Below are 13,032 nucleotides of genomic sequence, written 5' to 3' on the forward strand. Positions count from 1 at the left end.
GACAACCCATTAGCTAATGAATTACCATTTTATGAACATTCTCATCATTGATTATAAGTTTAGGTACATATACCTACTCAGCTAAAATTCCACAAACGCTATCATTAAATTATCAGCTGACCCACGGCAGTTTTTAACACTCTCACAAAATTCTTGTACCGGTTTGCTAGTCTGCATAGGAGACTGAAAAGGAGCTTTGCACCTGCAAGTTATGTTCTGTTGAATAAGATGGATTAATTAAAAAGAAATTAAATATGGTTAGAGATGAAAGAAACTTTAGCAAATACCTAGTCTAACTTTGTCATTTTTCCAGTTGAGAAAATTGAGGTTAATGACTTGGCCAACTCAATTAAACAAAGAAGGGCCCAAACCAGGAGAGGAACCTGTGTATCCAGACTTGCAGTGAAGTGCAGCGCTGTGGATTGAGCGGTGGAAGTCGCAGCCCAGCTTGAGGCCCCCACTAAACTGCTTATCATTGCTCCCTTTCAGACAGTAGAAGCCATTAGGGTTCAAGTACAATGGCTTGGTTATTGACCAATTATCAAAGATTAATGAATTACCCAGTAGCAATAGAAATATATGCCAGGGACAGGCACATATATATATATATGAAGACACTGAGGGTCTGAGACATGGAGGAACTTGCTTTGTTTACACACATCTGGGAAGCAGCAGAGGTGGGAGGTGGAATTCAGTTGTAGGTGTGTCTATCTCCAAAGCCAATCTCTTAATGATTACACTATATGATCTGAAGATTTGCTAACCATGTTTGTATATATGCCACATTAATTTTTAAAAACAAATCAGATAGAAATGCCTATGTTCTTTTTTGTAGATATACTTCGCCCATACAACCCTGAAGTGGATAGAGAGAGCTAATAGGGATGGTTCCCAGCGAGAAAGGCTTATTGAGGAAGCAGTAGATATGCCAGAAGGTCTTGCCATCGATTGGATTGACCGTAAATTCTACTGGACGGACAGAGGGTAGGGCTCCTCCTTCACTTTTTTTTTTTTTTTTCCTCCTTCACTTTTAAGCCACGTGGGATGGGAATGGTGACATAGGTGATACCGCTGGCCTCGTCCTCCACTTTGAACCCAAGAAAATAATGCTGGGTGCTTGGGTGGGACTGGAGGAAAGATGCCCCTAATGTTCCCTCCATTCCCTCCATTCCCTCCACACTACCAAGCAGGATGGTCCTCCTTTCACCAAGACTGGATCTGTATCCAAGGGAGAATTGTGAGGGCCAAGAAAGTAACATGTGTTTTTGCACTTCAGGCTGTGGTAATCAGAGAAATGCAAAGCCTGTCTGAATACAATCAGTGAGCACCCTTTGAGCATCTGTTATGGATAAGGCCATATCCTGGGTAACGTGGGAGATGCAAAGGAGCATGAGGAGTGTCCATCTTTGTAGTCGGCTCACATGTTAGCCAGGGAGCTAAGGCACATGGACCCAGGAAAACCCAGTACAAAAGCTTGTTCTACATGTCAGTACAAGAGATGTACAAAGAAGGCGGTCCATAAATAATTGCCAACGGAAGGGTGTACACACCCAGAGGGAGCTTTAGAAGAGGCTCCGGGAATCAACTAGCCCAACCCCTTCATTGTACAGACTAGAAGGCACATGCTGTCTCCCCGTGAATAAGCATGAAGGAGGGAGCAAGGCTGAACGTGGGAGTTGTGAACCAAGTCCTCACGAGGTTGGAGAGATGGTCTACTTGCCCTGATGTGGTAAAGAACAGAACTAGAGAGAAGCTATGATGTTTCTGCCCTCTGGGCGTACTGCTCTTGGGGCTGTAGGGGGGGCAGCCGCACTTGGTGTGTGTGGGGCTTGTGTGAGCCCCAGGAATGGTGGCGGTGGGAGGAAGGTGGAGGAGGGAAGTGGCTGCATCTCTCATGTGTGCTACTGAGAGCCCACTCCTTGCTTCCGAGAGAGGCAGCCAACCACAGAGTACAGAGAGCTGACCCAAGATAGTCTTAGAAATTCGCTGTGCTCTAGGATGTTTTCTCAGAGTAACTTAAGGCCATAGAGTGTAAGGGTAGTCAACCTATGCAACTGTGTTGAAGTAAAAGAAGATAGAATTAATTAGGATTTCACCTCTATGAAGTCAGCGGTCCCAACCCAGAAGGAGAAGTCCCAGGGAACAGGTTTATATGCTTGGGGGTAGGTTTCCTATGTCCCAGAAAAATCTTTTGGTCTGGATAATCCATGGGAAACAAAAGGTGTTTAAAAAATGAGCTACTTGTGCCGCCGGTGCAGTTTACAGTTATCAATAATATGGTACTTTTATATCCAGGGTAAGTCCATTTTCATTCATTCATTCATTTTTGTTTGTTTACTTATCATACCTTTATTCCTTTATTCTTTGGATATTTATTTATTACATAACTGAAATGCATTAGACACTGTAAATCTCAAAAGGCTAAGTTTTCTTATCCCCAATTTAAAGATGAAAAAATGGAGAATTAAAGAGGTAAGATACCTTTCCCAATGGCAAGCAGCCAGCAAGAAGTAGATCTGGAATTTCAGTTGTAGTAATGACAAAAATCATAACAGCCATAACAGCCTCCTCTGTGTTGAACCTACTTAAAAGGATGTTTTAAAATGTCAGCTGTGCATAATAACAGAGCTTGTCCGCGGCTGTTCTCAGAAAGGTAAACGTTGATCAGGACAGCACATGTGAGCCACTCCGGGCCTCTCCGAGCACGCCAGGTCTTCTCGTATTTCCCACATTTGCATGGCACCTTTAATTTTCAGTGTTTGATTAATGGCCCCATGGTACCTACTGCAAGGCAATGCCTTCAGGAGATAGTCACGCACCTCCGTGTCCTGGAGAATCAGACCTCAACTTCCCGAGTTCATTGACTTCGGTAATAACAAGCCCTTCTAAGTCCTCTTCCCTCTAACGGCAGCTGTTAAAAGAAAACCTTTCATTTGTCTGGAAATGAGAGGTTTATAGCTTGAAAACCTTGATATTAGCTAGAAATTGGATTTAAATAACTGAGATTCCAAGCTCATGATACTAGATTCTATGGTAACTTTTAGCCAATTAAAAGAACCCAAGTGGATGCTTACAGTTTATATTGGCTGAGGAAAAGACAGAGTCAAATTAACATCTCACTGTAGGAGGGAAGCTAATTGATCGTTCTGCTGGCAATGCTATTATTTAGCATTAAGGAATGCTGATTCTTAAAGTCAAATGCCCAGTAAAAATGAATCAGGAGGGCAAAAATATATGTTTGCTCATGATTTATACCTACCAGTAGGTATAAATCACTCTTCTAGGGTTCTGGACAAGTCCTGCCCTGGGAACAGGGTGGGTTTTGGAGCATCCCCGTGGCATCGAGACCAATTAGATCATGGAAAGAAAGAGAAAGATGCTCCACTAGATCAAGGGTCGTGCTTGAACTCGTGTGCACCCAAATGTCCGTGCTTGCCTTGCTTTCTCATTACCCACACTGGAGTTAGAGATTTGCTTCCTGGCTGAATCAAATAGAGGTGTATTATTGGGTGAACCCCTCTGAGAGCTGTGAAAGTAAATTCCAGCAATCCCGCCTAAGACAGATCCAGAGTCAGGAGCTTATGTCCATCTTGATTCTCATCATTTCACTCCTGCCAAAACAGTAAGAATTTAGAGGTGATGTAACAGTGAGATCAGAACTGACAGTTTTGTCTCCCCTGGTCACAAGCAAGTGGCCTCAGAATTCCTTCCCTCCCACCCAGGGACAGGCTCAGTGACAGTTGTGATTGAGTGAATTTGACACATTGAGTTCAAAAATACCTTCCACCCAGCAGTACCTTCCCGACGATCGCTTCATCTGGGAATAGAATTATCTTTTAAAAGGGGCTCTGTTGTACAAATGGCTTCCAATTATCCAGCGCCCTGAATTGGTAGTTTGCGCAGTGTCCTTGACCAGCACAGGCCCTCAGCCAATTTTGCCTTTGCCTGTCTCCTGCATAGAAACTATGAGGAGGACTAGATGAAGCTCCTTCCCCACCGACTGGCTAGAAAGTACACTGGAATAAACCACCCAGAGACCTCCTTAGTGTTTAGTAGAACAGGGAGGAGAGAATAGTTCTGCCTTGTGTTTCTGGGCAGGCCTGTTTTATGCGGACGTTGCCCACAAGAGCAAGGGATAGGCCTTTCCGGATGTTGGTTGAATGAATCAAAGATAATTATACTTATTAGTTTGTAGTAGGGAAACAGGCTGAGCAGACAACATGGGGTGGGGAGGGGAGGTTCTTCTTATCCCTTCAGCCTGCGGTCCTGCCTGCTCCTGGATGCTGCTTGGAAGCCCAGGTTGGTACACAGGGTGAGGGCATGCTGGAATAAGGCATCTGTCTGAGTCTGCCACTTGCATTCTTTACATTCTCTAGACTATGATTCCCTGTCCCTCTCCTGCTGAACTCTAAGCTCTGTAAGGACAAAGACAGGGTTTTGTTTACTATTGTCTCCAATGCTTAGGCCAATCCTTGACACACAGTAGGTGCTCAGTAAATATTTATTTGACAATAAAGGTCAGTTTAACAAATAGATAGAAAAATCAGGAAAAGAGGATTTTCTCCTCTGCCAGATTCCAAAGGGTTATTTTTTTTTAAATTTTATTTATTTATTTATTTGACAGAGAGAGAGGGAGAGCACACAAGCAGGGGGAGCAGCAGAGGGAGAGGGAGAAGCAGGCTTCCCACCGAGCAGGGAGCCCAACGCGGGGCTCGATTCCAGGACCCTGGGATCATGACCTGAGCCAAAGGCAGACGCTTAACGACTGAGCCACCTGGGGGCCCCTATTTTTTTTTTAATGTAAAGATTAGCAAATAATATTTCAGTACTCCCATTTGTCTTAGAATCATATGGAAGAAAATTAAGTCAACAGAAATCTCCCCTCTGTTGTCCTTGTGCTGGCTGTCTCTGTGGCCCTTCGAAGCGGGCTCTCTCTCCTTCCTGTGATCTGTGACCATAAAGATGGTAACTCCTCCCCTCTGGCTTTCACTGGGTTCAGCAGGAGCTGGGAGGTTGTGAAGAAAAGGGGTTGGTGGTTACACCTCTGGCTTTGTCCCTGCCAGGCCCCTGACACAGTCCCCTCTTACCTTATCCTTTCACTGTGTATTTTAGTTGTGTGGGATAAATATTAGGATGCTGATTAAAAGACTGTTTTAAAATAATAGAATTCGTGGGTGTATGTCCTGATGTGTGTGCATGTGTGTACGTATGATGTCCCTTACTTGTGTTGAGAGTGTGTGTATGTGTGTGCACACATGTGATGGAGGTAGTTTAGAATGCTCATCTTTGCATTTCAGTAAGTAACAGGCAAAAGGAGTATGTTTGTTTAAGAAGCAAAGTTGATATAACAAGCTCCTCTATATTACATACATCTTAGGAAATCTCTCATTGAAGGGAGTGATTTAAATGGAAAACATCGTGAAATAATCATTAAGGAGGACATCTCTCAGCCACGAGGAATTGCTGTCCATCCAATGGCCAAGTAAGTATTTGTGAAAATAAGGCACTTTCCTATAGAGGTCATGAGGCAGTTCATGTTTGATATACTAGTATCCAAAATTTGTCTTAAGACTTCAGGTGTTCAGTGGAATCATAAATCAAGAAAATCAGGGCGCCGGGGTGACTCAGTCGTTAAGCATCTGCCTTTGGCTTGGGTCATGGTCCCAGGGTCCTGGGATAGAGCCCCTCATCGGGCTCCCTGCTAGGTGGGAAGCCTGCTTCTCCCTCTCCCTCTCCCACTTCCCCTGCTTGTGTTCCCTCTTTCGCTGTGTCTCTGCCAAATAAATAAAATCTTAAACACACACACACACGCACACACACATGCACACACACAGAGACTTAAAAAAAAAAAAAAGAAATCAAGAAAATCCATGAGATTGGTTCAAACTTTCAGAAATGATATAGCTAGCATGACTTCCTCATCCTTTCATGTCTTTTGACTTTCTATTCTTACATAAAAATTTTGTATTCAGATAACTGTCCTTTTAAGCCAATTTAATTTTTTAAAAAAGAAGTGGGCTGTAATTCATTAACCAATTAGATGCAAGCCCACGAAACTATTTTCTTTAAAAATCTACATTATTGCTTTTCTGAGCAAAGGATGGCATTTAGATTGCATGGCTTATGAATTCTACTCAGAAAAAAACATCAGATGAGTTCGAACGATAGGTCATTCCTAGATTTAGACAAGTGGAAATAGAAATCATGAAAGATTAGAGGACTATGTTGTTAGTTGTGATTTAGTGACTTATTGGTGACAAATATTAGTTTAGGTTTAGAGAATTAAGGAGAATAATGGATTCCTTCCTAGTTGTTAAAAAACAAGGATTAAAAACATCATTTTATTTATAATGGGAATTTATGCTTGTCTATGGGAAATAATATACTGGCAGTAATTGGTAATTGATTTGGAGCCAGCCACATGATTAAAAAAGTGAGAATGTAACCATCTCTAAACAAACCAGTAGAAAAGATAATGAACCATATTGACCTCAAAAAAATGTGCCTCAGCATCCGATTTATGGGGAACTTAAAATTGACCAAGTTAACTGAGTACATTGTATAAAACTAGATAACAAATATTCAATTTCCTTTATGTTGTAATTTTACATATATAGTGAGTTTTATAAATGCATAGCAGAAGGACAGGCTAACAAGATTTTATTGCCTTTTGCAGCATGAAACGCTAATTTAAGAATATGCTCTTGAACACATTTTCAATTAGTAATATAGTACAAATTTTCAAACTAATAATTTCTTCTTTATCCAATGATCTGAGCCTTAATTCAGCATTTCCTGTCCAAGATGTTCTACATAGAAAAGATAATTTTTGCTATTGAGAATTATTTGTCCAATGTACACTGCTATACTTTCTATATTCCTTGGCGTACCACTTCAGTTTATTCTAAAGTGATTTACACTGACGTTTTCAGTGATGAAAGAATGGAAGAATTTTTTCATGCAAATTTTATTTGTTGTATGCTTTCTTGATTAAAGGAGATTATTCTGGACTGATATGGGGATTAATCCACGAATTGAAAGTTCTTCCCTTCAAGGCATTGGCCGACTGGTTATAGCTAGTTCTGATCTGGTCTGGCCCAGTGGAATAACGATTGATTACTTTACTGACAAATTGTATTGGTGTGATGCCAAGCTGTCTGTGATTGAAATGGCCAATCTGGATGGTTCAAAACGCCAAAGACTTGCCCAGAACGATGTAGGTGAGGCTTTGGGATGGGTGATTTCTTCCTCTTGACCTGAGTGTTGACAAGTGTTAAATACAAAATGTGTTTACACACACACACACACACACACACACACACACACTGACTCACCCCCAGACACCCCCTTCCCTCAGCCTTATGGTGAGAGAGGGATGGAGACAAACAGACTGACAGACTTCTTTGGGGATTTCTGAGCTACAAAGATTAACTTCACATTGGAATACTGGATAAAACACAGTGAGATATAATCATTTCTCTTTGCCAAGATTTCCCAAAATCAGAAGGAAAATATTAAAAATTTTAAGACCTCTTTAGGAATAAGAACTTGATTCAGTTGTTGTCATTTGTTCTGTTTTAGACAATGTCATTTGTACAACTGTGATAGTGTCACCTTTAGCTATTAATGAATATCCATTCATATGCAAAGATTAATACAGATAGTTTTATTTCCTACTTTCAGATTTTTCATTGGGTGTCATGTATGTTCATAAATATATTTAAAATGCTGTATTCTATGTTAAATGTTAAAAGAGAAATACTGGGGATGCCTTGGTAGCTCAGTTGGCTAAGTGTGTAACTCTTGGTTTCAGCTCAGGTCATATCTCCAGGTAAAGAGATTGAGCCCCATGTGGGGCTCCCTGCTCAGTGGGAAGTCTGCTTCCCCTCTGTCCTTCCCCCCACTCCCGTGAGTGTGCACTACCTCTCTCATAAATAAATAAATCTTTAAAAAAAAGAGAGAGAGAGAAATACTGAATGTACCAGGATCCATTGCATTTTCTTGAGCAGGAAATGTATATGATAAGACTGGCACCTCACTATAACCACTTAGGTAGCAATATAAGGGTTGGGTTGAAATCTGGAGAGAAGGAAATTAGTCGGGAGTCTACAGCAGTTGTCCAGTCAACAGTCGATGAAGGCCTGAGATAGAACATTGCCATTTCAAAGTGGAATGGAGGATTAGAGTATTAAAAAAAAAATCACTGTGAATGAAAAACTTAGAGGATTTGGGAGTAGATTGAATATCAAAATGAGAGTCAGAGAGATATTGAAGATGCTTCAGAGATTCAGAAACTGGTTGAGAAGATGCAAAAAATCTGGTCTATCTCTTTTACGAAGAAGTGGATTAATAATCTGTATATTTATTTTGTCCATTCTTTTTGGTTTAGAGGAGATGAGTTTCTAGATTCGTATTATACATTGAATAGGTCATAAGTATAATTGAAAATTTTACATACTTCTAAGATTCCTTAAAAAATTAAAGGTATACTTTACAATAAGTCATAAGCTTATGTAAGATCATAGACTTTATTCATCCATGCACTTAACAGATATTTATTGAATCATCTTGGGAAGTGGAGATACAGTAGAGAGTAAAACAAAAATGGTTCCTGTGAGGTCATGGAGTCTGGGGGTAGGGGCGTATATTATTAAAAAAATACATCACCCAAATAAATGGAAAATTATAGCTTTGATATATGAAGGCATAAAGGGATTTGAAAATTCCTAACCAGAATGTAAAGATCCCATATGCTAAACCAAAACGCATAACAGATACTTTGTGAATAATTTCTGTGCTGCCGTAATCTGTGACTAATACAACTTCCTATTAAAAGCCATTATTGATGGACTTTGGGGAGGGTATGTGTTGTAATGAGCACTGGGTATTATATAAGACTGATGAATCACAGACCTGTACCCCTGAAACAAATAATACATTATATGTTAATTAATTGAATTTAAATTAAAAAAAACCATTATCAGATACTTGTTAGAAGATCTAAGTGACCATTTCCATCATTACAGTGCCATCTACTGGCATAGAGAGGTGGCTTCTCAGCTGCTCACTTTGGGTTTTCAATGTAAAGATTGAAGGATTCATTCATTCATTCATTCATTCATTTCTTTCTTTTTTTGGGGGGGGGAGACTGCGTGCACGGTAGGGACGGGGGAGGGGCAGAGGGCAGAGGGAGAGGGAGAAAGAGAATTTTAAGCAGGCTTCAGGCTCAGTGTGGAGCCTGACACAGGGCTCGATATCATGACTCTGAGATCATGGCTTGAACTGAAATCGAGAGTTGGGTACATTACTGACTGAGCCACCCAGGTGCCCCTGAGGAATTCATTCTTCATTTAACATTCAACTGTGGCTCTTCTATTTAAAAAAATAAGGAAGATTATGTCTAGTGTGAGGTATTTGTTGAAAAACTATAGCTAATTCTCAATATTAAAAACAAGAAAAATAATTTTTTTTAAAGATTAAAAGAAAACATAGCTAATTCTGACACATGCTACAACATGGGTGAACCCTGGGGACATTATGGTGAGTGAAATAAGCCAGTCACAAAAGACAAGTACCATATGATTCTATCTACTTGAAGTATCTAGAATAGTCACATTCATAGAAAAAGTAGAATGATGTTTGCCAGTGACTAAAAGGGGTGGGAAACGGGAAGTTGTGGTTTAATGGATATTAGAGTTTCAGTTTTGCAAGATAAAAAAGTTCTGGAAATTGGCTGTACAACAAAGTGAATGTACTTAGCACTACTAAAATGTACGCTTAGGTTAAGATGATACGTTAGATGTTTTTTGCCATAACAACAACAATAAAAACCTCATAGCTATATAAAAAAATTTCCTTGCTGCATTTATGGCTTTAACTGGGAACAAAAGTCTAGAGACTAAAATGCATTTTAATGGCCCTGGTCAATAATGATGGATGGAGACTCATTGTCACCAGAACAAGTCATTTGAGTTTGCTGCCAGAAGAGGGAGATAGTCATTCTAATCCACCAAATCCATTGCTCATTTGCAAAAAAACTGGCCTAGGAAATGTGACTGGACATGATTAAAGCTTCCAAATTTGGGGCTCCCTAGCTTTAGCCTCTAGCCCCTTGAGATAGTGTATTCCAGCATTTCCCTGCTTACTATAAATACTTGAATATCTTATCAGGGCAGTTGCAGGGGTGTGGAGGGGTGGGTTAGTGGAGGTGGGGTCAGAAGAGCCCACTTAGGGGTTGATAGGCGCCATGAAAATGGAGGCAGTAGATAATAAATGACTTGTAAACAGCTTGGCTAATAAGGGAAGGAAAAAGACAAAAGGAAGCTAGAGGGGCCTGGGAGATGAGGATATTAATCAGCTAAGGGAAGGCAGCTAGTAGAATAGAGAGTGAAGATGTAAAAGAAAGGGGTGATTGACAGAACAAGGTGCAAGAGAAGGCAGGAAGAATGAGACCAGAAGTACAGGCCAAAGCACTAATACTAGATAACAGGAGAGATAAGGAGGTGGGGGTCCGATGCAGGGAAATGTGTTGCTGGAGATGGGAATTTAAGGAGACTACTATTCAGTTACTTCAAATTGTTAAAGATCCTTACAACGACCTGTGAATTTAGTCTACTACTTACTGTTGCCACTCAGAAGACAAGGAACTTAATGCAAAGAGAGGTAAAAGAACTCACTGAAGTTTAGTCTATAGTGACAGAATCACCAAACACAGAAACATTGCCGCCCTGGCCCCCTCCTTCTTGATACTCTGTCAGTCAGCCCACATTCTCCCACTCCCCAAATGCTGTGTGACAGTGTGAGGACCTCATACCCCACGGTTCCCATTCTAAGAGGAGGTTCCCTCATCATGTGGGTTCTCCTTGCTGCAGGCAAAAGTAGGGGCATGTATCTTGCTTAGCAGCTCTATTAAAAGAATGCTTTAGTGTGGGAATCGTGTGAGCATGTTGTAAGCCTTGTTCTTTTAAAAATATTCATGGCAAAGACAAGATGTATGTAATGGATTTAAACTGCTTCCAGGGCACCCATTTGCTGTGGCTGTGTTTGAGGATCATGTGTGGTTCTCGGATTGGACAATGCCATCGGTAATAAGGGTGAACAAGAGGACTGGCAAAAATCGGGTACGTCTCCGAGGCAGCATGCTGAAGCCTTCATCACTGGTTGTAGTTCATCCATTGGCAAAACCAGGTACACTGGACATGTCACACAGTGTTTCTTTGGCTGGCATCTGTAACTATTTTAATTGATAGGAGAGGAGGAGGGGGGTATTGCAATTCTCACTAATTTGGGTAGATGTTAAGATTTCCTGAGATTTGGATTGGGTTTAAATTGAGACAATCTGATAGTGAATTTGGGCTTTATCTCTCCATTCTCATGTTGACTTCTCCTGACCAGCTTCTACTTAAATTGTTCCTTTTCAAGGAGTCTTGGGTTGGGCGCCTGGGTGGCTCAGTTGGTTAAGCGACTGCCTTCGGCTCAGGTCATGATCCTGGAGTCCCTGGATCGAGTCCCGCATCGGGCTCCCTGCTCGGCAGGGAGTCTGCTTCTCCCTCTGACCCTCCCCCCTCTCATGTGCTTGCTCTCTCATTCTCTCTCTCTCAAATAAATAAATAAAAAAATCTTTAAAAAAAAAAAAAAAAGGAGTCTTGGGTTAAAGTCACTGAGGGTGAGGATGAGGGATGGGGGCGATTTAGACACCTGCAGTAGAAGCTTCTATCTCTACTGGGGCCTTTCCCTAAACCCCCCACCCCCCAGAGTGCCTGTGAGTGAGCATCATTCAGTGTCCTATAATAACTTCCTTCTGAATTGCCCTTTGTCAGTTTGACTAGATTATGAGTCAGGAAATAGGGATCACATCTGCCTAAAGAGCTTCTTGACCAAAGTCCTGGCTATACTCAATAAATACAAGGTAATAACATTCTGAGCTGATCTTAGAACTGGCTCCGTTAGGAACTCTTCTGAAATAGCTCTTGATATAGGCTCCATTTAGATATACTGAGTTTCTCCCCCCAAAGGCTGTACCCTGTGACTTGTATCAATGGCACTTTTTTGATCTCCAAGCCCATCTGTGAATGTACCTTTTTCCCCCCCAAGGAGCACAGCCCTGCTTACATCAAAATGGAGGCTGTGAACATATTTGCCAAGAAAGGTTTGGAACTGCTCAATGTTTGTGTCGTGAAGGTTTTGTGAAAGCCCCAGATGGGAAAACGTGTCTGACTCTGAATGGTCACCAGATACCGGCAGGTAAGATGATAAATTGTATGGCTAAAGTATCTTATTTTGACTCAGGAATATAGTTCTACATCAATCTCTATGCTTTTGCTGATGTTTAATATTTTGTATTATTAAAAGCTTCCCTGCTTTGGGGCACCTGGGTGGCTCAGTCAGTTAAGCGTCTGACTCTTGGTTTCAGCTCAGGTCATGATCCCAGGGTTGTGAGATCGAGCCCTGCATCGGGCTCTGTGCTGGACGTGGAGCCTGCTTAAAGATTCTCTCTCTCCCTCTGCACCACCGCCCCCCCCCAAAAGCTTCCCTGCTTTCAGGGATGCCAAGTATTTTTGTTTTGTTTGTTTTTCTGCTCTGCAGAGTTTGGGCTCCTTATTAAAGACTAAATTCAATTGACCTCCTCTAGTTATAAAATCTAACAAACAAAAGATAATATCCAAAATGTTGAGTTCCAGTCCTCCAGCCCCCCATTTACAGTGGAGTGGCCCAAACTTGGAAAAAATATGCCAGCATTTTACCACCCCAGATAATGTTCAGAGACATTTTGTTTAGGCATTTTATGGCCTCAATTTTAGTGTAGTCATATACAATCCTTCTACTACATAACTGGTCTTAATATGAAAAACAAAGTCCTTTATAGTAAATAACTGTAGGGAATGTAGCCTGAGAAGGCTTATGATCCATGTTTAAAAAACTAAATATGACTTTGAGGAAGAGGAAGGAAGAAGAAATCAAATGTGTTGTGTAACCAGTAGTGCTGATTTGCTTCCCTTGAATATGTATGCAAGCAATGAAGGAGTCATTGGA

The 13,032-nt window shown here is 41.1% G+C and overlaps 1 protein-coding gene across 3 annotated transcripts in view; it reads left to right on the plus strand.

Moving 5' to 3' along the window:
* EGF (epidermal growth factor) overlaps positions 1 to 13,032 on the plus strand; it is a 98,146-nt gene that overhangs the window by 57,936 nt on the left and 27,178 nt on the right. For all 3 annotated transcript variants that reach the window (XR_013446435.1, XM_036098040.2, XM_078069074.1), the window contains exons 11-15: positions 836 to 984; positions 5,378 to 5,482; positions 6,997 to 7,220; positions 11,020 to 11,187; positions 12,094 to 12,243. Coding sequence is in view for 2 of the 3 variants with exons in the window: in XM_036098040.2 (XP_035953933.2) it covers positions 836 to 984; positions 5,378 to 5,482; positions 6,997 to 7,220; positions 11,020 to 11,187; positions 12,094 to 12,243 (796 nt within the window). In the remaining variant the exon portion in view is untranslated. The remainder of the gene's footprint in view (positions 1 to 835; positions 985 to 5,377; positions 5,483 to 6,996; positions 7,221 to 11,019; positions 11,188 to 12,093; positions 12,244 to 13,032) is intronic.

This window comes from Halichoerus grypus, chromosome 3, assembly GCF_964656455.1.
Source record: "Halichoerus grypus chromosome 3, mHalGry1.hap1.1, whole genome shotgun sequence".
Classification (NCBI taxonomy): domain Eukaryota; kingdom Metazoa; phylum Chordata; class Mammalia; order Carnivora; family Phocidae; genus Halichoerus; species Halichoerus grypus.